Here is a 24659-nt window from a genome sequence, read left to right as displayed (position 1 = left end):
CACCGGCGGTCATGTGGAGCACATTGGCGTGACGAAGACTGCTTTGTCAAAGGAGTTTGAGATGACCGACCTAGGCTTACTCCATTTCTTTTTGGGATTGGAGATCTGGCAAACCCAGAGGAGGTTTTTCGTCTCTCAGCAGCGGTATGTTCATGAGTTGCTTGAGGCCCTTGGGATGGAGAACTGCAAGCCTATTACTTTGCTGATGGACCCGAATACAAAGTTAACTGTTAATGATCCAGGTGATGCCTCGCAGTATCGGAAGTTGGTTGGTTCATTGATCTGGTTGCTGAACACCAGATTGGACTTGAGCTTTTTCGTGGGGCTGTTGAGCTCATTTATGCAGACGCCATTGAAGTCTCATTGGGATGCAGGATTGTGGATCTTGCGGTATCTACAGAGTACGAAGGATCTTGGACTCTTCTACATAGGAGGGGGATTGATGGATGGAGTCCGACTCCAAGGATGGAGTGACTCGGATTGGGGAGGAGATCCAGACACGAGAAGATCTACTTCAGGTTACAATTGTACCCTCGGCTCAGGAGCAGTTTCTTGGAGCAGTAAGAGGCAGCCAACTATTGCCTTATCTTCAACAGAGGCAGAGTACCGGGCTGCTTGTGGTGTTGCTTGCGAGGTGGTGTGGCTGTGGAGGTTGCTTGGCGAGATTGGGTTTCCACATAAGGAGCCCACAGTCATCCAGTGCGATAACCAGAGTTGTATGGCTATTGCTCGGAACCCAGTCTTCCATGCTCGGACCAAGCACATAGAGATACAGTATCACTTTGTACGTGAGAAGATCTTGGCTGGTGTCATCTTGCTACTTTATTGTTCGACGGAGGACAATGCGGCGGACCTCTTCACGAAGTCTCTACCTCAGGTATGCTCAGGCGGCACTCCAGCTCCCTGGGGTTGGTTTCACAGCCAGGAGCTGAGAGGGGGTGTTAGAAGTCATCTCCTGTCTATACCTATACACCAGGGCCTCTGTTGTGGGTGTGCCTGCCCTTATTAGGTGTTTTCTCATTTTTTTCCACTCTCCGTATTTTTCCCTATTTTTTCTATGGCTTGGGTGGTTGCCCTGAGCTGGCCGTCTGTACCTTCAGGTCCTTGACCTCACATCTGTATTGGCCGACAGAGGACAGCTGGCCGACTGGGTGTATTTGCTAGTCGTGGAGATACAGGGCCTGTCGGCTGCTCCTGATGCAGGCCGACTGCTTCTTTGGGGCCATGTAAAATGGCCCCATAGCCCCTTGCCATTTTCATCTTGTATTTCTGGGATCTTGTGTATATAGAGTAGAGTTACACGCCTCTCTCTCTCCTTCTCTTGTGCTATTTATTTTCTGCACTGTTCTTGCTCTAGTGTTCTCAGATTTGGTTATCATCTCCGGTGCATATTCTGACATCTTCTACTTGGTGTCACCTTGTGACGAGTCCACTTTGCCTTTGTCCCTAGAGAAGTAGGCTTGGTCTCCTGTGCTTGCATCACCTATGGATCTGTTCTTCCTTGTCTACTCCTCATGGAGAAGTAATCCAAGGAGCTCCTCAAAGGATATAGGATTGCCTCCTTCTCTCATAGAGAGATTGAAAGAAGTGTGGAAACTCTAATAGGACTCATGTAAGGAGTTAAGAGAGGACCACCTAGGCAGCCCTTGCAGAGTTGTAGGATCGGATGTGAGGAATAATTGATCACTTGATTGAAAGAGCAATCATAGCCATTGCTTGAGCATCACAAGCATCCCACCGTCTTTGATCTTCAGTGGGTCCAGGCGACGGTGCTGAAATGCCTAACACACCTTGTGCTACAGTTTTAGTCCCCCTTGATGCTGCCGGGGAGGTGCCAGGAGTTGGTGTTGTAGGACGAGGCTCTTTCCTTGTGACAATCTCCCATAGTCTCCCTGGCTATTAGCAGACTCTTCATCATGAAGCTCCATAATGAATAGTTGGGACCATCAAGCTGATCTTCAGTTGTCATGAATCCACCAAACCCAGAGAATTCAGTGGCAACAGCTCTTTGCGACATCCTCACACTATGGAATTTTCCAAAGCTCGAGAGGGACTAGGAACTGGAAATCCGCCCTTGATGTGACCTCTTGGGAAAGTAAGAGAAAGAGAGAGGTACGAGAGTGTGCACACAAGGCACCGGGATATGATGGGATGGAAGGTGCGATCGCCAAAGTATATACCAAAAACAAGGTGTATACTTGAATGAGTTAACACAAGACTCCGGTAGTGTTGCATAGGGACAGGAGTGCCTAGATGATATGCACAAGTACAAGAGTGCCTATGGATGCTCCCGCTTCACAGATTTCCCCTCGAACACGAATCCCCGAAATTTCTAATACAAAAGACTTTGATTTTGCCCCAAAACTGATGTAAGCAAAACCTAAATATGTTTACCTCTGATCTACGAACAAGATGTTGATCTATGTGCTGTTGTGAATGCCCCTTTACTGGATAGCCGTGTGAACTGGCTGATGCTGCTGCTTGCAAAGAGGACCCCTGTTTGCAGCGGCTGTGGAGAGAGGTGGTCGAGATGCCAAATTCACAGTCGAGCTTGGGCTGGTCGCAGGCCCACGCAAGCGCTGCAATGCTGCTCACCTGAAGATGAGGATGTGCCGCAGGAGACCGTCTACGCCGCTGGACGGAAACCACCCCCCAGGGGCATGGCTGGTGGGCACTGCTAAAAGAGCTTAAATTTCTCTTTATTGTAATTACATAGTTTTGGGCAAGCATAATGTGTCACAAAAGAGGTAGTTGCCTGCGTAGTCTGCTGCTGACGTAGGGGCTGCAGGAGGTGCTGCAAGCACTAGCTCCGCTGCGGGAGCCAACGGGCTCTAGGAGGTAGCGATGCTGGCTGACGTTGGCGTCAAGAGGTGGCACCCGCGAGCAGAGGCTCGACTAGGGGATGACGGCAACCTAAGTGCACAGAGAAACAAGATGCCGGGCATCAGGATGGAGAGGGCACACGTGCAAGCTCTGATACCACTGATGGACCTAATGCGCACACAAGGAGGCCACGACTGGTTTAGAGAGGTAATTAAATGGGGATTAAGGATAACAAGATAGTTGTGTGGGAAAACATAAATTCATTATAGACATAGGTTCTTTTATAGGTTCTGAAGTATATGCTGCCACCACCACATCTGCCAAGTGTCCCTAATAGGTGTCACTTTGCCACACATCATTACTTTACATAATATTCTTCTAAGAGGTGGTTCCCACACAAAAGAATTATACACACTAGCAGTTGTCCGCAGTCATTGGAACCGCTTTATTTAAAGCCTACAAACAGTGCTAGCTTACACAACCACCTAGCACTTGTGTATTCCCGCATTAATCACTATTAATATTTAACAGTATTGGCTATGTCCTATTGACCACCAGTGATGGCATCGTGCATGTCATGGAGAAGTGCCTTGTGGATCTTGAGCAAACAAAGTTGGTCTTTATAGAAAAGACCAACTTTGTAGCTCCTCCACGTCCGTCCTGGTTATGCTCTCTTGACCACCAGCGATGGTATCGTGCATGTCATGGAGAAGTTCAGCAAACAAAGTTGGTCTTTATAGAAAAGCTGACCATAGTGACTGAAAAATGACTTGGTCTGGTGGCTTCTAGTGCGTGGGCCCATGTTGTACTAAATTCTTCCAAATCCGCATATACTAGTGTTGCATGTCGTGAAGACCATACCCTTAAAGATGAAGTGTGAAAAGTCACCAAGGTTGTCTAGTTGTTTATTTTCAAGGTGGCTTTGTAGGACTTAGGGACTAGAAGATTGTACCCTAAGTCCTCGTAAGATGAGCTCCATTAGCAATCTGCACCCTTGTGATGGTGCTGCAAGTGCTTGACATTCTTAAGAGTTACGTTAGTGAAGGGATAAACACCACACTTTTAGCCTTGATTCTGAACATGTTGGATTAGAAACCTTAGAACATTTGGGCTTCTCATTCTCACCTGGAAATGCTTATTTTAAAGGTTAATTTATGATGCTTCAGGTCTATATTGATATGTTGTTTGTATCTGGGACAGTCTTTGCAGTGGAGCCTCACTCTGTTCTACCAATTGGTATTCTGGCACTCTGCAATTATACTGAATACTTGCCCGTACAAAGGCTTAAGGCACTTGCAAGCAGTGCGGTAATCTCTCTCTCTCTCTCTCTCTCTCTCTCTCTCTCTCTCAAATGCTTGCACCAGTATGCAGACATAAATATGCATGTGCAAATTCCATGCACATGCACCTGCACCTGCACGTGCCCATGCATCTTTTAAGTTTGAGTGTTGCTCCTTAATTCCTTCAATAAATACTCTCTGTTTTGTAGATCTTTTTCACCCCTTTCTTAAGGCACGTATGGTCTTGGTTGGGACTAGTACCTGCTTCAAGAAAGGTTCTTTCAAACTCTCTGAGCAATGGCTATAGCTGCATTCTTATTCCCGGAGGTGTTAGAGAGATGCTGTATATGGAACATGATCGTGAGGTCAGTGATTCTAAGAAGTATTTGCCTTTCAGGTTTCAGACTGCCAAGTACTGGTTTCTTTCCCCATGTTTTTTGTAGCAGGCTGGCATTGGCTTGGTCTTGCTGAAGCCTCTGTTACCTTTTCATGCTCTGGTTTTACCTGTATAGGTAGTGTATCTAAAGCAAAGGCTTGGGTTCATACGTGTGGCTATTGAGACAGGCTCTCCTTTAGTGCCTTGTTTCATTTTTGGGCAGGTAAATGCCCTCAAGTTTTTTGTATTTTGGGTTAAGTGCTTAAAATGCAAGGCAGCTAAAGCAGTAGTATATATATTATACCCTGGCAGACTCATGTCTACAACTGGTGGAAACCCAAGGGCAAGGTGTACAACCAGTTGAGTCGAGCTCTTCGCTTCGCCCCACTTGCTTTCTGGGGGATGTTTGGGTATGCCTTGTATGTTTTTTTCTGTGTTCTTCCTCTTGATAAATTGTAGGAACATTAGTGCATTAAGCAAACCTGCATGGACAATTCCAAGAGAACTGTGGTTGTTTGTGTGCAGGTCCCCTGTTCCTTTCTCTCGTCCTATGTTTGCTGTGGTTGGAAAGCCTATTGAAGTAAAGAAGAATCCAAAACCGACTCAAGAAGAGGTTTGCTTCTCGTGCTCTTTTTTTAGTGCAGGCAGTTTTCATCTCCTCCCTTCAAGGAACTATATTGTTTTGTCATTGTGTATCAGGTTTCAGAACTGCAAACAGTTTTCATCTCCTCCCTTCAGGAGCTATATGAGAAGCATAAGGTGGAGGCAGGTTACAAAGGAATCCCCTTGTACATTTACTGAAAGACCCATTCGAGCTATTGCATCCCAGGACAGTTGAGTTCGTTGATTATGGTTAAGGGCATGCACTAATGTTACATTAATGCTATTCATGGGACAGATTATTAGGGTATAAAGTGGACCAGAAAGCAGTGTCCCAGACAATGTTTATAACAAGTGAGCATGAAAGAAAATAAATAAAGTGTTTTTATAATTGGAAACTTTAACTAGCATCAATAGCTCTTCCAAATTTTAAAAGTAGCATTAAAGTTTCCTTAATAACTGTGCTATATGGCACTAAAAGCATGCTTACAGCCATTCTGCTTTTTGTTATCTTAAGCTCCATATTAGCCCCAACTTTAATGAGCTGCATGGCCTGTTGCTAGAAAGCAGAGCACGTAATGAACACAAACAAGTAGAAACTTTAGCATGGACCAACTATTTTTGTGTGGGAAAGAGCAAATCTCGTTTACATTCTTAAAGTAGGCCAAGTTTTGATGGTTTGAATCATCTTTTTAGGATCCACTCTAATTCTTCTTCTTTTTTAAAGGAACTTTTCTCAGGATTTGCATACAATTGGTTTTTTATCAAAAGTTTTTAAACAAGCTCTAAATGTGTTTTGTGTTCTTTTTTATTTTTATTTTGTCATTGAAGAAAACAATAACAAAATATTTATGTTTCAAGATATACAATTCATCATTGTATTAAATGCAGCAGGTGCATTGGTGAGACTGAAAGGCATGACAAGAAATTCATAGTGTCATGTTTGTGTATGAAAAGTAGTTTTATATAGACTAAAAGTATACATACGAACTTGATGTTATTCAGATTTCAAATCAATTTTATTGAATACACATACACCACGAAGCTTATCTAACAAATCATTCACACGAGGAATAGAATATATGTTTTTCATATTAATCTTATTCAAGGCTTTATAGTCTATAAACATGCAATAAGATTTACTCTTTTTCTATACTAAAAGGACTAGGGCTCTAAAGAATAAGTCAACAGTGTAAGTGTTTTTCTTTTCGTTGAATTTGGTTGTCTTTATGGAGCAGTTGACTACTTGGAATAAGCTCAATAGTATGGGTTTTTGGCCTAGAAACGGATAAGCCATGTGAAAATCATCAGCAAAGCAATCTTTAAAATGATCTAGAAAAGCTTGTTGACTAGGTGTTAATTTATGCTCAATCGCTTTAATTTAATTAATAGAAATCGAGTAAGCTTTTTTATGTTTTCTTAGTGCACGTTTTGCTTGTGCGTACAACCATGAGTACAATTTATATGTAAGATCACTCTTAAGTATTAAATTTTTATCATTATGTGTAATCTACATTGTGTGTGTTGTGATCAATTTGTAGACTAAATTGATGATGCAAAGACATGCCTAGAATGGTGTCACTAGTGTGCAATGGTATAATTAGGAAATTTATTTTTTCTTTATAAACACCAATTATAATTTCTAATTATCTAACCTCTTTAGTGTCATTATAATTTGTACCTTAGAGTACTAACTTGACCTTATAAAGAGATGGATGCGTCTCTAATTTTACAATTTCTTAACAACACGTTCAGAAATAAAATCATGGATACTATCATCGTCATGCAATACTACGGTATTATAACCATGAATTTTAGTCTTCATTTCAATCAAAAAGTAATGCAAAATAGGGACACATGGCATATCGCTTTGCTCTCCATTATCATTGTCATATAGCGTATCCTCAGACTAATTTGGTGTGTAGTCACCATCATCGTTGGATGCTTCTTCGATGTTGTGAAGTTGAGCGATTGGTTGTTTGGTATTTTTCCAACATCAAGCACCAAAGTGCCTTGTAGCACGTAGGGCGAGGCTTTTAGTAGTATTAGTGTTGTGACTAATAGGCTTGGGATGAATTACATAACTTTGATCCATAGACACTTTGAATTTTGAATAGAGGGAGCACATGCATTACTATTTTCTACCCAAGGCTTCCTATTTACATGAGAACCATTAAAAGACAAGATCCCATCGAAGCATTGTAGGGATAAGGAAAGATTGCCAATTGTTGTTATAGCTTGAGAATCAGAGATCGTTTGGGTAGAAAGCATTGGATTGGTGAGCTTACTTATTCAAACTCTTCTTTCTTTTTGCATCATGAGCTAAAGCAATATCATTATCAAGTGATGTAGGCTTAAACATGTTTACCTTAGCTTATATGGTCTTTTCAAGACCAAATTCGTACCAACGTTGAATAGTATCTTCAAGCATGTGAAGTTGGAGGAGAGTGCCAAGAATTCTCGATGTACAAGGGTATAATCTCTCCCTTAGACATAGAGATAGTGTCCCATGCACGGCAAGCTTTGAGTGTGAATTATGGTAGTAAAAAGCTTTCTTTCACCTTGCGTTGGAACTCATCCAAAGTAGTAGACTAATCAAAATTGTTGGGGAGAATATTCCACCAAAGTGAAGCACGATCAACCATGCGACTGAAAAAACATCTTCGAAGTAGTCATCCAATTGACTCAACCATGAAAGCACAAGGCAAGCATCTTTCTTGCCATCAAATTTAATGAAAGAGAAAGTGAGACGACTAATCTTACTATCCTTTTTAGATGATTAAGCATCGAGAGTAGCCTTGATAATCTTGGTAATCACACACAAGTCGGTGCTCGACATCGAGGCACTTTTATTGCTCATATTAAAGTAATTGCTCAAGTAGTTGAATGCATTGAGCGAGTGTTAAACCACTAAGATCATCTTGGATGTTGGTGTTGACATTGTCGGGGTTGATGAAATCGGGTGTGAATTCAAGAAAATTGAAGAAAATACTTAAATTGTTGAAAAAGCTTCAGAAAATTTTCTTAAAAAATTTAAGATTTTTAAATTTTTATGTATTTTTTTGCATTTTTGGGTCAAAATGTGATTTTAAGGTGTTTTAATACTAAAATAATTTTTAAAAATAATAAAAATTAATGGGCAACAGCAATGGGAACCTAGAAGAAACTAATTGTGAAGGCAAGAACCAAAGGCTTCAAAAAATGGGATTTTTTATTTTGAAAAGAAAGTTTTTTAGTGTATATGGCAAAAACGTTTTTGAGAGGGAAGGAGAGGGGGGGAAAGATTCCCAACATGCACCTACCTTCATGGAGGGGGAGAGGCCTTTGGTTAATAACCACTTGGAATTTGTTTGCCCAAAGTCCATGGCAAGTCTCCTCTTCAACCTTCGGCGGCTATTTCTTCAATCTTGCTTTAATTACTTCCACAAAGTGGCGGTTGTCTTTGGCTCTAATGCCACGGTTGGGAGACAAGAACTTTTCAAATATTAAATTACACAAAAATAAAAGAGTGGAGACAAGAACATAAGATTGGGTCCAATTTACCCCACTCAAGATTGAGCCCACGCTTCCTCTTAGTGTATTTTTATCCATTATACTCAAAATAGCTTTTTGGGACTCAAAATTCATCTCAAGCAAAAATAGCTTACTTTACTTTACATATAAGCTCTTCTTCTAAAATTGGACAATTAACTTATGATCAAGTATTATTATAACTTTTGTACCAAAAATCAAATATCTATAAGAGCGTTTTCACATGTCCAATGTAAATAATTATCTACTATCGTAGAATAATATGAACACCACCCAAAATGGAATAAATGATGGACGTCCCATATGATATAATAATAATCCACTAACGTCAAGCATCTTAAAATTTACGTGACCCCCCAGCTTGCCCCATTATCCAATCCAAGGAGCTACACTTACATCAACTATGATAATCAATTAATAAATTACCAATATAAATATCCATATAAAATCCAAATAACTGAAACCACGTAACCAATACTATCACGCATATACGAAGTCACCTATGTACGTTCAACATAGGCACTATGATAGTTCGAATTTAGAAAGGAATCCCAATCTAAACCCATCTAGGAGAATTCACAATAAATAAAAACATGGGAGTATAAATTCCATGAATTACTCCTCATAACAAAGTCACCCTTAGCAAGACCTTAGCAAGACCACCTGACCATTTATCGCACTTATGAGATATATAAAACAATTGACCACCCAAGCACTAGCTACAAGATTCCTCATCTCAAAGGCTTGATCTAGAAATATCTAAAACCTTGATTGGTTTAATGTAAAACTTACATAACTAGTCCTTTAACTCTAGAAGTCATTAAATCAATCTAAATGCATACCGACTAAATTAGTCAGTACACTTCAAAAGATTAATCATACATACTTTTTGTAGGTATATATTCACAACTTTTGTAGGTATATATTCACAACTTTTGTAGGTGTATTAATTAAATGCCACTAGCATGACATTTCATTAATACAACCTTAGTACATTAAGTGCCCCCCTCCTCGTCCTCTCTCTCTCCCTTCCTCTACTCATGGAATGAGCCTTTTATACAAAGAAAGAAACTATGCATTGGTACCATCGAAATCTCTAACCGCTTGGGTCTCATTGGCCCAGCGACGGTAGAACAAACCCAATTGCAAAACCATAAATAGAAAGGATATGGGTGAATGCATGCAAATAAAAAGGGTAAGGACGGTTATCATTTCATTGGCTTTTTCAAGCATTAATCATTACATACTGAATAAATTGTGAGTCTTTAAATAGAAAGGATATAGGTGAATGCATACACATAGAAAGACCCAAGAGAGTCATCATTTCATTGACTTTTTCAAGCATTAATCATTACATACTAAAATAAAACCTTGGAAATACACTCTTATTCTTGAAAAACTCACAGAATATGCACCAAAATATTTTTTGAATTTCCATTAAATATATTATGTGAGATTTTCAAGAATAAGAGTGTTTTTATAAGGTTTCATTTTAGTATGTAATGATTAATACTTGAAAAAGTCAATGAAATGATGACCCCCATATCCTCTCTATTTAAGGCAATAAAATGATGACCCCCCATATGCTTTCTATTTGCAATCCTATCTATTTAAGGCAATAAATGATGAACCGCATATAGTTTCTATTCGCATGCATTCACCCATATCCTTTCTATTTATAGTCCACAATTCTCTGTAAAAGTCTCAAGGGCTCACTGCTGGGAGGGAAAGGGAAGGAGGAGAGCGAGGGGTGGGAGAAACTCTGTCTTCCAAGGTTGCATTAATTAAATGCCACATCAGTAGCAACAAATAATTTGTATGAATATACATATCAAAGAATTTGTTTGAATATATCTAAAAGTCTAATCTAAATATAGTGTATCTTAAAGTGATGTGTATACATGAATGTGTACGTGCACATGAATTGCTCCACAAATTGTGTGCGTTGTAGCAATCCATGAAAAGAGCAGGCATATTGACTTTTCAAAGGGGGTACATGTTTCTGCGTTCTGGTTGATCCAAACAAAGTAAGCATCCATATATATCAGTTTCATAAAGCGCACATGCATATACCGATTGAATGTACATACAATATTGATCCATCAGAAGAGTATCCATACTGACTTTTCAAAGAAAGGGTACAAGTCCATTTATAACGTTACATATTGAAGAAACAAGGCTATGGTGTTTGATGATATTACATTAGAAATCAGAGAAGCCTTCACTAAGAAATCCATATTCACACTACACTAATTGGCTAAAATTTTGTTCTTATCGTTGCTTTTAAGAACAAGGAAATGAGATAATATTGTAGAAACAGAAACTGATTTTGACTTCCCGTCAACAAAGTAATAACAAAGATGGTATAAAGTGCACCTATCATGGAACATTGGTTTAACTTCCCAACTTCTCAGGGTGGGTGATTGGTTTGTGGATGAGCATTTGTATACAAAGGGACAGCCCTAGTATTTCCTGATAGGGAAAAGAAGTTTGATAATTTCTAGGCCTCCATATGGTTGATTTCTTCTAGGTCTCCATATGGTTGTGCCCTTGGTTGATTTTTTAGGACAAAAATAATTTGGTGACTGTGATACATTAGCATAGGGTACAAACAAAGGTCAAGTCCCACAAGAGGCATTGAGTCCTTGAATCTAGCAAATCAAAGGAGACTCCACATACGTCTACTACATGGATAGGAAATTGGTGAGATATAAACTTCTCAGCGGGTTGTAAGTGGGCTGCTTAATAATGAGATCGTGTGCTTAAATCATGGGGAGTTAGAGGACGTTGTTCTATGTACAATTGTTTGGGTGTAAAGCTTATCACTTTGCACCAAGATGAGACTAACAGCTAAATTGAGCAGGCAATTGGTTGAATTGTAGAACTTGTTCGAGAGCTTCAAGATCCATCTCAGCAAATCAATTGTAGTGGCTTGCAGGAATTAAGTCCAATGGTTTTGAGACAATTGGTTGCAAGGATATCTCTGTTCATGGGCATGACATCAGAAACCGGTTTGCCTTGGGAAATCTCTGCAGGATGTTAAGATACTAACAGCTTGGGTCTGCATGAAAATAAGATACCAACAACCAGTGACATGATTTACCCCAATGAAGTAACTTACCATTTGGCCACTTTGGGCAACACACAACTATCATAGTTGCAGCAGGAGGACTTTGCCTGCAAGAATTCTAGGAAGAAAATCAGTTTTGATTGTGGAAGGCAATATGCATGCTCTTTCTTCTAGTACAGATGTACCCTTCCTTTGAATAGAAGAAAGATGTAACCTTCCTTGGAAAAGTCCTCACACGTTCTCTTCTCATGGGATTCTACAACATACAAATTTTGTGGAGCAATCAATATGCACGTACACATTTAGTTATAAACATACGTTTCATGACATGTCTTATTTAATATAGATCGGTATACATATATACCTTCTCTCATCATAGGGATAAATCAAGCTAAGCTTTGAACAGCTACAGCTCCACTTATAAAACAATATAGCTTAGCTCTAAGTTCTGCTAGCACAATATAATTTTGCAGAAACATACCATCCCAGGTGCCCAAGCACTCGAGTTTATGAATTTGTACAATGTATGTTTTCTCTAGAATAATTGACACGCTTGTACATTTATATTGGATTTGTCAAAGCAAACATACACATTATATGGGCTGACCCATATGCTTTCTTCAGCTCAGTATGCATGTAACCTTTTCACTAGATAGAGTTGAAAAAAAAACCAAAAAAAAAACAAAAACAAAGAGATTGGTTGCTTTGCTTCAAGACGTCACAGGTACAAATCAACTTAAGCTTTCAAATTCTAATTGTCCACTATAAAAATAATATAGCTTAGCCCTAAGTACGGCTAACCAAACAATCTGTCAAAAAAAAACCCTACCAAGCTGCCCAATCCTTGCAAAATTGAAAAAAAACCCCATTGTTCGAAATGTCATGGGATGCATTCAGATCTACAACTAGAAGTTCATTGTCATTTTAGTTTCGGAAAAAAAAAACAATTGTGCCACCAGACCCTGGGGAAAGGTTACATCAAACGGAAGCAGTTTTTCAATCTCTTTTTCATGGACTTGGTAGAGATGTTGGCAACCCTGTGACTACTACTCTACAGTAACGTGTAAGCCTCCACTCAAATGCAGAACTAAACAAATGACAGGAACATGGCTTAAGCACACATGGCACTGCAGCACTGAGGGCACAAGACAGAATTCATTGTAACACCATGGTTAGTTTGCATCCCATACACGGTCACCACCACATTCAAGTGCTTTAGGGGACATATCTTGATCTTAAGAAACATGGCTACACACCATTACAATTAAATTAGCACTTCCTCTCGAACTTACTTATTTCTTCAGGAAAAGGGGGGGCATTGTTAAGTTTCTTCCCCAAAAAAAGCTTTGAATTGATCACAAATACAGAACATTATATACATAAATATAACGCCAACACATCACTTTTAAATGACTTACAAGTGATGTGCAACATCCCTGGCATGTTGAATAAAAGGTATTAACAAAAGGTCTACAAAGAATTAGTATTTCACTGTCTGTACAGGTTTCCTGATGTGCACGGACAAGTATATTGGTCATTGACAAGTTAAATAAGAGGGTACAAGACAAAATGTCTACAAAGCATTGAGTATTAATTACTGCCTTTACAGGCTGCCTGATGAGCAAGAATGCAGCCTGGCTGACATATATCAGTCATTACATATCTTATAGAGCATACATCAAGTATGCCATTTTCACTATCAGATGCTGTCACGCTAAGCAAGGGTATTTTACCCCACCCTGACAGCTTAATTGTGTGAAGTTGCCCTTGACAACAAGAATTGCAAGCAAGTAGCTACAATAGCAACAAGTGCATACTGACCTTAAATAAATCAAATATACTCTCTACACACTTAAAAAAAAAACTCAAAACCACAACCTGCACAAACAATAAATAACAGAAAGAAAAAATGTATGTCATAGGATTTCTCACAGTCTAGATACCCTCTAAACTGCTCTATAAGTCATGCAACTAAACTGCTAATATATAGCTAAACAGTTGCAAGCAGCCCAAGTCAACTGACTTGCAAACAAATATATATACCTTCATAAGATCAAAAAAACCTGAACTTACGAATTGAGAGATTTGAGAAAGAAATAATAGTGAAGAAGGACAAAGACAAACAAAGCATTTGAACAAACCTAGCTACTAAGGAGAGGAAATCAAAAGATAATATCAGATGAAGACTTTTAATTAAGACATTTAAAAAAAACAAAAGCAAACAAACAAACAAACAAAACAAAACAAACAAAAAACAAAAAACAAGACACAAGAAAATAAGAAAACAAAACAAAACAATTCTATGAATGAAGGAAACTTTAAAAAACAAAAAATTAAAAACACACGCACAAAAGCATACACACTTTTTCTTAATTAAAACTTAAACCTTTTGAGCAGAGATACTAAACAACAACACAAAATAGCAAATCAGAGAACTGTAAACTCTAGACCTAAAGCAGATAAGAGCCATAACCAAACATTAAGCTAAACTTTAAAAAAGACTTGGACTCAAAAGTGCAACCATTAACTCCAATGTCTGTCCGAACATGAATTGTAGGTTCATCAAGTCTATCACGCATAGAGTGGACAATAAGCTACCACATCCCTACTCACATCATCAGTGCCCAGATATACAAACCAGTCAGCAATTAGAAGGACACTTGATACTTTTCTCTCAACTAGCCCACTGTTAAATGAGTAGTTAAACTTATGTCCTCTGAATAAAGTAGGCCTAATATATTATCATAAATTCTTGCAAACATAAACGTGTACTGTATGAGTACGTATTCGATATAAGGGTAAAATCGTACAATATCTTTTACTCTCTCCCCCCCCCCCACAAACCCCTTAATGCTTTCCCCCCCATGACATGAATATCCCATGGGCTTTCTACATTAGCCCTACGGCTGTTTAAAAAATAATGTTGGCCTTCTGCTACCTGAGAATAAAATCAAAATAGACTTGGATTAGCAAAGGATCTGCCTTCTCCTTTATTCCAACTACTCTTGGTTTACCAGACAGCTGCAAGGTAAACCATGCAGTCGAAAAAAAGCAACGAAGGCTATGCTCACCTTCCATGCACTCAGACTCCAGTGCAGCCTGTACATGCAAAAACATGCCATGCTACCCGCCCTGCTGTGGTATGGCTTCATCAAATGACTAAGCTAGGGCACATCCACAATTAACTTCCAAATAGTTCGAACACCAAGATCAATACCAGTATCAAAACGCACAGCAAGAACTTCTCCAAATCAGCTACATCACGATCACAGCAGATCAAAAACACGACCCCTGCCACACTTCACCATCAAATGGCCCACCACAGCTACCAGCACATCCACGGCCCCACTCAACAACTATCCACAGCCCAGCGTGTAATTCAAATAAAGTCAGAAAGTTTTGAATGCATGATTTCCCCAGTAGGGGGGATAAACAGAAGCTAACATCGTGGACTGATACATTCAGTTCCCAAGAAAAAGACAGAAAGACATCTTCATAGTGTGCAGCCCACTCTGCTCAAAAGTCAAGAAGCATGCACAACAGGAGAAAAACGTGCTTTAGGTAGCAGACTAACCATCCACAAAACATGCAGCCTTCTGGCAAACACTGTTTGATATTGGAGTCGACCAGCAAAGCCAGTCCATTATAAGAGTGCACCACAGCAAGACAACACACCATCTTCTGGACATGAATAACTGACTGAAATTACCTCTCTGTTTGCACACTCCTGCAGAAGTTGACCAATAACAGAGTCAGAAAGATGACTTGAACTGTACTTTTTTACTTTCAAAAAAATCACAAAGTAATCGGGCTTCAACAACCTTGACAGAAGCAAGAAGAGCTACAAACCTAAGCATCTGAAATGGGAGAGCGGGTTCGGGAGCGAGGCTCCGGGGATTGGCTGCGACTCCTGCTAGCATCTCGATCAGGGGATGGGCTCCTTCCTCCGCGAGAACCCTTGCGTGCTGGTGAGGTATTGCGAGCCTTAGCAGGAGATGGACTGCGAGCCAAAGAAGGGCTTCGATCCCTTGGTGAGCCACTACCCCTGTGTTTAAAACATAATTAACCTTTTACTCAGAAGTAGCACATTCTATAGATGTGCATAGCTCCACAAAGTAGATTCCTAATACCATCCGAAGTGACAGCGCTTGTAGCCCAGAGACAACATCAAGTTCCCCATAAAACAACTGTCTAAAGGAAGATGAAATGTGAGTCCACAACTACCTCATCTATTCATGAGCTTTACCTTTTCCCATGTGGAGACTCCTCCCTTTCATAAGACCTGCGCTTTGGCCTATCCTCAACATCCTTGCTGCGGCTTCTGCTACGTTTCCGGACAGGGCTGCGGCTCCTGCTTGGGCTGCGACTGAGACTTCGACTACGACTACGCTTGTGATTGCGTTCTCGGTCATGATCACGATGTTTATCCCGATCAGTCCTTCCCCGGCTGCGACTGCGGCTACGGCTGCGTCTTCGATAGTGGTCATCACGGGGCCTGCAGTATTTGAGTACATGATGCGTGATAGGAAAAAAGCACAAAAAGATCACAGAACAAGGCATCATGCAGATTAGTCATTACAGATAACATTTCGCCAGGGCAACCATTATGAGCAAAAGATAGTTACTACCTGGATCGCCTGGGGCTTCGACTCTCAGAGAAGGAAATCCTACCACGATCACTGCAAAAAAACATTGTCAACAAAATTATCTTTACAGCCTCTAGCAAAAAGCAACCTTTACCAACTATTCAAACCAAGGCCAAAACGCACCAGAACATCTCCAACTGCAATTTACAGGCATGACAGTTTAAACAGTGAGCTAACATTTACGCCTTAACCTATACAAAGCTACTTGCTTGGTGGTAGAAAAAGCCATACGTTGTAAAATTTGAATAAAGCTCTAAATCATAAATTGCACTACATCAACTTGGGCAAACTGAAAGAAAATCAAAGCTAAAATGAGGTTCATGTTTTACCATACAAAGCAAGCACAGAGTGACGAGTCTACTCACATTGATTCCGCATTCGGACCATATTTAGCAAATTGCACCATGATTTCCCTCCCATCTACTGTTCTTCCTGCCACATTTTAAAAAAAAAAACCACAAGTGATGTTTAGTCAGAACACAGCCACCTAATTATGAGCCTCGACTACAAAGAAGCATCTCCCTAACCACTCACCGTCCAGACGATCAATTGCTTTCTGAGCTTCATCGGCATGCTTGTAGCGGACAAAGGCAAAGCCACGAGACTCTCCAGTTCTGAGACAACATGTATGGAACAGGGTTAACATATTGCTTGCTTTAAACAAGGTCGAAGGAACCAGAATCAGTACCTCCTGTCTCGGGGTATGAAGATATCCACCACTTTTCCATAGCGATCAAACAGGGGGAAAAGGTCATCCGCACTGGTCCCTGGAAAATAGGGTTTGAATTCTACAACTTAGAACAGGGTTGCATTTCCACAGCAAATTATAGCAAGCTTAACTCCTTTATAAACCATGCATGTCACTATGTCCTGAGCCCCAGTACATCTATACTTGACTTTATAGACATGACCAGAGCTACTAGTTCCAGTCAAACAAGAAGCTTTCTCTGATCATGTCCACCAAGTTCGTCCCAAAAAGCGACCAAGCTGTGTACTTATGGCCTGAGCCCTAGTTAATCTGTACTTGACCTTGTAGTCATGTCCAGAGCTACTAGTTCCAGTCAAACAAGCCACTTGCTCTGACCATGTCCGACCAAGCTGTGTGCTTATGGCCTGAGCCCTAGTTAATCTGTACTTGACCTTGTAGCCATGACCTACTAGTTGCAGTCAAACAAGCAACTTGCTCTGACCATGTCCACCATGTGCGTCTCAAAGAGCAACCAAGCTGTGTGCTCAAATGAGAGAATACAAAGCAACAAGGCAGTATAGGCTACAGCACTCGAAAGCTACAAGTTCTGCTCTGATCAATCATACTGTAGTAAAGCAACGCAGAAACGAGAGCACAACAAGGTCGCCATGACCTAAGATACCAGCTGCATAGTTAAAATAGCTACATGCTCTAATCGTGCTGCAGAATAGATAGAATTATGAGCTTCTGACAACGGAGCTCATAAATATGTTGGCCTAACCAAAGCTCCGCCAAAAAGCCCAAAGCTACTACGCCGTGAAGGCCAAAGAACCAAGCCGATTGCCAAGCAGATCAAGAACATGTGAATTAGGTAAAACATTCAAAAACCTAAACCCTAGCGAGAAAGAGCCTGCACACTCCAACGAGTAAAAACGCATCCACTGCAACCATGACCGAGGCATGGAGAAAACAAGGCAACTATGCCTTCACGGCCAATACGCATTCACCACTGTAGGCAAAAACGAGAGCGAGAAAGAAAACATTCACTGCAGCCGTGCCAAAATCCTAGCGGGCGAGACGTGCCGCCATAGCAAAAACCCCCGAGAAGAGGAGAGAATTCACCGCGACCAAGCCGACATAGCCAAAACCCTAGGCATTAACAGCAGAAAACGCCAGGGAACACGCAGGGTTCGCAAGCACTTACGGAATGTGATATTGAGGACGAGAAGCGAGTAGGTGTCTCTGATGTCTGGAGGCCCGGAGCGCCCAAAGTGCGACATACTTTGCTTTCAAGGCTGCTTTGGCTGCTGCAGAGGTAGAAAGAAACACCTGCACAGAAGTAGAGCCCAAGGCGGTACACCTTCCCAAACCCTAACTCCTTCGTGATCGTGGAGCGGACCAAACTTTTGTCCACACGTTTTCCAGTGTGGAACCATCTTTTCTCGTCCAATCTTTAGGCCTTTTACACACAGTTTGCACACAAGGAGGATTGCCCTATTTTTTGGTTCGAATCGCCAATCGATTTCATCTCTTGAGACTCACAGAAAAAAGTGTGCTTCGTGCCCATGCTGACAAGGATGCCACCTAGAGCCCATCAAAAAGGACGTGGATGAGCATGCTAGAAAAGAACCAATCAACACAAAGCCCTCCGTTTGAAAAGAACGTCCCACTGTCTCACTTTTTCTTGAGAGCATTTGGCTGTGTGCCTGGCCAAGTTACCACTTTATTTAAAAATTGGTTGACAACACCTTCCCATATGGGTAGGCCAAAAAGAGAATGATGGTTGTATGTAAACGGCCTTAAAGTCTTTACTACGCACAGCGAGAAAATAGGGAAAAAGGGGGAGAATCCTGATAAAAGGGGAAGATCCCCCTACCCATTCTCACAAGAAACTTGTTGATAAACTAGTGAATCTATAAAGCTCCTTTATAATCAAGCACAAAACTTGGCTCCAAGGTAGCTTCGTGGGATTTCACAATGATCGAGCCTCCCCGTTCTTGAAATGGGGATCTTCATACATTTTTAGGATTCTTGTAACATCTCGATGAGAATTCCATCTAGGCACCCTTAGTAATGCCCATCACTAGTTAAGTCTCTTGAAGCCCAACGCTCAGCTCTAGTTTTATAGCCAATTTATCAATAATGCATGTCACCACTTGAGGTCATCATCACCACCCCTTGAAGCCTAGTGTTTCTCACCCACCACTCGTCGCCATCACCATCTCTGGAAGTCCCATGTTCAGATGCAACATCATACTCAATTGCTTAGTAATGCATGTCACCCATCAAGGTCACCACCATCTCTTGAAGTCCAATGTTCAGCTCTAATGGCACAATAGGCAAGTAACACCACTCGAGGTCACATAGAAGATTCCAACCAAGGAAATCTAAATCTACCTTTTCTTCTTCTTTCATGCAAAACATATCCTCTACTTTACACTCCACTTCTTCTAATCCTTACTCAAATCTCATATACCACTTATACAAACTCCAATCCACTCCAATCTCTTCTTAAATCTAACTCCACAACTAGCCTAAAACCCAATATGATTTCAAGTAGTAAGAGAAGCTCCATTAAAGGCTCAACACTCTTAATTAAACAAATCAAATCAAACATGTACACTTGCACCTCACCAAATCTTTTATCTAAACTTCCAAACATTGTCCCAACTCTCCATTCTTACCCATTGCAATGGGTAAGAATGGTTGCGGCTTTTGGGCATGTTTAGCTCTGAGTAGTGTGGTTTGCTTTAACAAAGGGAAATAGAAATAGTTAGGAAAGGGGTTCCAATATCTCCACAACTAGCCTAGAACCCAATATGATTTCAAGTAGTAAGAGAAGCTCCAGGCTCAACACTCTTATTCAAACTAATCAAATCAAACATGTACACTTTGCACCTCACCAAATCTTTTATCTAAACTTCTTAACATTGATTTCCATTGTCCCAACTCTCCATTCTTACCCATTACAATGAAAAAGAAAGGTTGTGGCTTTGGGGCACGTTTAACTCGAAGTAGTGTGGTTTGCTTTAACAAAGGGAAATAGAAATAGTTAGGAAAGGGGTGCTTTGTTGATGGCAGTGACATTAGGTGTAGTCAATGATAATGCTTGAATCGACCACAATAGGTAGAGAAAAAAAGGCGGTGACATTTATTGTTGTGTACTCACAAATAATGAAAAACTTCAAGAAAGGTGAGCTAATTTGAACAAACAACTTAGATTTAAAGCTAGGTTAAATTTAGAAAAATACTTGTATTACCTAGCCCATGCACCATAGCCATACTCCCAAATTTCTCACAAATGCTTTTCAATCTATGCATAATGGTGGAGTCTAGGAGGGCTTCCTCTCCAAAGTTTATAGAATCCACTATGCATTAGATCTCCATTAGCTAGATAGACTTAGATGCCACCCAAGGCAACACAATGTTGTCATTCCCAAGTGTTATTCAAGTCACTATCATTTATTCAGATTCATCTAGATAAGAGACAATGAATAGAGGAATCCACTACTAGGTTAACGACTCGTGCTGATGGGATTGTCAACATGAGTTGTTCATCCTAATTTATCCAGATAAGAGACAATGAATAACAGAACCCACTACTTGGTTAAAAAAGCTTGCTATTAACCACCCTAATTGATGCAAATCTCCACCATGTCAACTACTGTTATGGCCATATCTTTATTGCTTGTCACCACTATAGGTGTCTCCACCTAAATATCATCAAGTGTCTGGCAACCTTACAAGGAACCCAGCATCACACTTGATGACCTCTCATCGATGAAACTAAATTATAAGCTTGACATAATGATTAAAAACACATTTCATCATAGTTCTAGCTAGAGTTGTGATTAAAAAGACATTTTCCCACAATTCTAACTTAGCAAGAGGAAAACTTCATAACACGATCTCATGGAAAAGAGAGCAAATCATATCTATTCTAGATGGTGTTGCGCTTTGGCCATTACACAAAAATAATTATTCCATAAAGGTTTTTTAAGGGTGGTATATGCAAAATCTTCAAGGCCTCCTTAAAACCATTAAAGGTTCCTTTCATAGAAGGGGTAGCATCCCTTCTTTAGTTTGGAGCTACAACAATGATACATATGGATAAAACTTAGGGATAACCCATTAAAGGTCCCTTACACAAAAGGGGTTGGCATCCTTCATTTGGTTTGGAGCTACAACAATGATACATATCAAAAATGTGTGCTGAAAACCTCGAATGGTGTTGAGAGTATGTGACTAATTATCCATTAGTTGGATGTGATTGATTGTCCATTAGTTGGATGTGTCTTAACAACAATCAGTTTTTTTAACTAGAAGAATTCTAAGGTTAAATCCTATAGTGTAACTATGGCTAATTTATATAATACAAAAACTACCTAGAAAAACCCTAGGGGATTAGTATTGAGGTACAATAATGATACATAGCAAAATCCATCATTTTTTACGTCCCTCACTATAAACCTTGTAGTGGTCGGAACAGTAGTAGTTCTAGGACCCTAGAAAGCTCAACCATTCGGACAAGGCACGTGCGGGGGGGTTTAGGGGAGCTAATATGACCAGTAATGGACTTGAGGGTGGCCGGGCACTAATAATAGTGTCTAGGCACATGAAAAGGACCAATAGGCTATTAAAAGAGGAGGGGTCCAAAATTAGGAAGCCATGTGGAAGATTGGCGTAGTTGGGTGGAGTAGGCGGTTGGGTTAGGGGGATGACAAACCGTAGTTCTGGGAGTCTAGAGAGCTCAACCGTTCGGACAAGGCACGGGCGGGGTTTAGGAATGGACTGAAGGGTGGCCGGGCACTAATAATAGTGGCTGGGCATGTGAAAAGCCAATAGGTTATTAAAAGAGGAGGGGGTCCAAAATTAGGAAGCCGTGTGGAAGATTGGCGCGGTTGGGTGGAGTAGACGGGAGCTCTCAGCCCTCTGGAGGTCGACTGGCCTAATAGCACACTTGCATGCCAGGAAGTTATAATTTGTAACCCACCACTCATTTGAGGGAATTCTGAAACCAAGCTCCACATGAAGACCTTTAATATGTTGAAAGGCATTATCTTTCTCAAGCTCAACCTATATAAAAAAATGGGCCACAACATTAGTTGAGAGGTACAAATGTCCCTTTCTCAAGATAATACTTATTGATTTTGAGATTCAGAGATAGATAATAATAGATATTTTTTAAACTTTATAGGGTAATGGTGTAGTAAATATTAGATAAGAAGATTTTATATAGGTAAAGAGCTAGAAAAATTCTTAAGCAAGCCATTATCAAGAGTTGTCGTGATAAATCTCCAGACAAGGTACATTATCAAGATATGAAAGAAAAATAATAAATTATTGGGATAAATTTACTCTTGGTGACTTTTAGTGAAATTTTAGGCCAGTGTAAGTGACCATCAATCTCCCTTATTAATAAGGGGCCTACTTAAGGGCCTTGCTTACCCATTCTGTCCATCTCCCCATACCTCATTATAGAATGGACAAAATGCTACCACCTCACCTCTTGCCATCCCCTTTCCACCATGGAGGCCACGACCCATCATTCTCCCGCTGCTGAATTTAGCCTATCTAGATGCTTCTCATTCTATCCTCATGGCTGAAAAATGTGCCTACTTCCCTACCCTCAAGTAGTTGCTTCTTATTATAACAAATTTTCCCTTTTGCTACCTATTGTCTCCTCCTCCTACTACTACTCCCTCCACTCTCGGGTGCTTTTGGAGCTAAAGGACCACATCTTGTTCTCCTAAAGTCAAGTTGTGTGTGTTGTAAGTAAAAATTATGGTTTTTTGTTAAATTTTAGTAATTAAGTTTTCCCTAGGGTTTAAACATGCTACTAATGTGATGTGGAGTGTTGTGGAGTGCCCTTAGAAGCTATTTCTCAGAGCTTTCTATTATTCTCTCTCTCTCTCTCTCTCTCTCTCTCTCTCTCTCTCTCTCTCTCTATTTTGAAATTAAAGAGATCTTTCTCTTAAATTATGTCGATTTAGCGAGGATAAGTTATTCTTGTATATTAGGCATAATGCAAGCTATGGTTTCCCTATCATTGTACTATGAGAGAAGTAGGGGTTTTGCAAGAGTGTAGGAGATATAACGAGAGCTTTCATGTCCTTATTAGTAGAGAGCTTGGTGTGCATGAGTAAAAAGGATTATCTTCTCTTAAACTAGGTATTGGTATTCCTTCTTAGAGATAATCTGCAAGCTATGGTGTTAAGAATATTGTTTAATCACAATAATTACTCTTTTGAAGTGGTATAGATGAGTGGGCAAGTTAACGACAAATGAAAATGAGTATACCAAAGTATTTCTTTCTTTCATGGAAATAATGCTGAAATAAGATGGTTTCAAAATATTACAATAATGTCTTCACATAATTGTTATCTCAAAGAATATATATTTTAGAAAGGATATATAATAATAATAATATAATAAGGATTAGAAAATGGGGTTACCAAAAGGATGAACATGTATATTGCAGAAGTTGCTCGTGTAGAATGAGAAAGGGATGTCTAACTATTTTTGGGGTTATCTCAAAGAATATATATTTTAGAAAGGATATATAATAATAATAATATAATAAGGATTAGAAAATGGGGTTACCAAAAGGATGAACATGTATATTGCAGAAGTTGCTCGTGTAGAATGAGAAAGGGATGTCTAACTATTTTTGGGGTTACCAAAAGGATGAACATGTATATTGCAGAAAATGGGGTTACCAAAAGGATGAACATGTATATTGTAGAAGTTGCTCATGTAGAATGAGAAAGGGATGTCTAACTATTTTTGGGTTGAAGTAATAAAAAACTACGCTTTATATTATGAATGGAACCCCCATGGCATGATGCTTGAACATAAGTTTATTGATAGAAAACCAACTTTGACACACTTGAGAATGTTTGGGTGAATTGCCTATGTACATGCACCAGATGAGGTAAGAAGCAAATTGGACCCCAAGGTAGAAAAATATATCTTTCTTAGATATTCCCTTAAGCAAAAAGGTTATAGATGTTAGAACCCCACTACTCATAAGATGTGAGTGAGTAGGGAGATTGTGTTTGATGTGAGGCTGGAGTACAAGTACATGTACATGGGTATATAGATGTAGGTTGGGCTAGTAGTGTCTCAGACAAAATATCTAATAGTGGTTTTATGTTTTCTTTCTGGTGTCATTAGCTAGAGTAAGAAGATTTGAACATGCTTTCACGGATTGTCCCAACAGAGTGACAATCACCCCACTAGTAGGAGCACATCAACCACTTCCACAAGTCTTCTAGTTGAGTGTACAAGGATGACTCGTTCATATAGTCCCCCTTAATACCATCACAAGGCTTTAAGCTAAGATGAGGCAGTAGCCAATGAAACATCCAAGACTACCAGCAAAGTAGAAAAAAGCTCAAGCTTCAACCTCAAAGCAAGTAGCTAAAGAGTTGGAGAAGCAATCCCCAAAGGCCATTATAATGCCTAAAAAGACTAAAGGACCAGAACTAGAGATCCAAAAGCATAAACATTGAAGAGCACACAAAAACATAATGCACGATCACTTGAGATTTGCATCTACATCAAGCTTCAACCTCAAAGCAAGTAGCTAAAGAGTTGGAGAAGCAATCCCCAAAGTAGCTAAAGAGTTGGAGAAGCAATCCCC

The 24659-nt window shown here is 40.0% G+C and overlaps 2 protein-coding genes across 8 annotated transcripts in view; one reads left to right on the top strand and one right to left on the bottom strand.

The window, feature by feature from the left end:
* LOC147630564 (diacylglycerol O-acyltransferase 2D-like) overlaps window positions 1-5708 on the top strand; it is a 42942-nt gene extending 37234 nt beyond the window's left edge. The window contains exons 4-9 of one of the 2 annotated variants that reach the window (XM_086810476.1): window positions 4024-4130; window positions 4313-4468; window positions 4616-4702; window positions 4792-4889; window positions 5005-5092; window positions 5179-5708. In XM_086810476.1, coding sequence (XP_086666602.1) covers window positions 4024-4130; window positions 4313-4468; window positions 4616-4702; window positions 4792-4889; window positions 5005-5092; window positions 5179-5280 — 638 coding nt within the window. In that variant the 3' untranslated portion in view covers window positions 5281-5708. Of the gene's footprint in view, window positions 1-4023; window positions 4131-4312; window positions 4469-4615; window positions 4703-4791; window positions 4899-5004; window positions 5093-5178 lie in introns of both variants that reach the window. The other variant, XM_086810475.1, reaches the window with a different exon arrangement.
* An 8682-nt stretch (window positions 5709-14390) lies between these two features.
* On the bottom strand, window positions 14391-18485 carry LOC147630563 (uncharacterized). 6 transcript variants are annotated; one of them, XR_015267672.1, is made up of 11 exons: window positions 18219-18485; window positions 17015-17093; window positions 16861-16940; window positions 16692-16758; window positions 16309-16359; window positions 15927-16175; window positions 15530-15725; window positions 15255-15407; window positions 14898-15036; window positions 14752-14812; window positions 14391-14618 (listed from the first exon to the last, which is right to left on the bottom strand). XR_015267672.1 is itself a non-coding variant. In XM_086810473.1 (8 exons), the coding sequence occupies exons 1-7, from the start codon at window positions 18292-18294 to the stop codon at window positions 15530-15532; spliced, it is 798 nt and encodes a 265-aa protein (XP_086666599.1). In that variant the 5' UTR covers window positions 18295-18485; the 3' UTR covers window positions 15067-15407. The 6 variants fall into 6 exon arrangements, 2 of the variants coding, with proteins under 2 accessions (XP_086666599.1, XP_086666600.1); XR_015267671.1 differs by having other exon boundaries at window positions 14752-15036; XR_015267670.1 differs by having other exon boundaries at window positions 14391-15036.
* Window positions 18486-24659: the final 6174 nt, after the last annotated feature.

Source organism: Cibotium barometz, chromosome 16 (assembly GCF_041138505.1).
Source record: "Cibotium barometz isolate CiBa-2024 chromosome 16, ASM4113850v1, whole genome shotgun sequence".
Lineage (NCBI taxonomy): Eukaryota > Viridiplantae > Streptophyta > Polypodiopsida > Cyatheales > Cibotiaceae > Cibotium > Cibotium barometz.
The sequence above is the reverse complement of the archived record's forward strand: the minus strand, read 5'-3'. Positions and strand labels throughout refer to the sequence as shown.

What these genes read in the sequence shown, in the direction of transcription:
- LOC147630563 (XM_086810473.1), bottom strand. Translation starts at nt 18,294, where the DNA reads ATGTCGCACTTTGGGCGCTCCGGGCCTCCAGACATCAGAGACACCTAC. An exon ending in AGCAATTGATCGTCTGGACG is followed by an intron (nt 16,759 to 16,860) that starts GTGAGTGGTTAG and finishes AAAATGTGGCAG; the next exon opens with GAAGAACAGTAGATGGGAGG. An exon ending in GGTCCGAATGCGGAATCAAT is followed by an intron (nt 16,360 to 16,691) that starts GTGAGTAGACTC and finishes GTTTTTTTGCAG; the next exon opens with TGATCGTGGTAGGATTTCCT.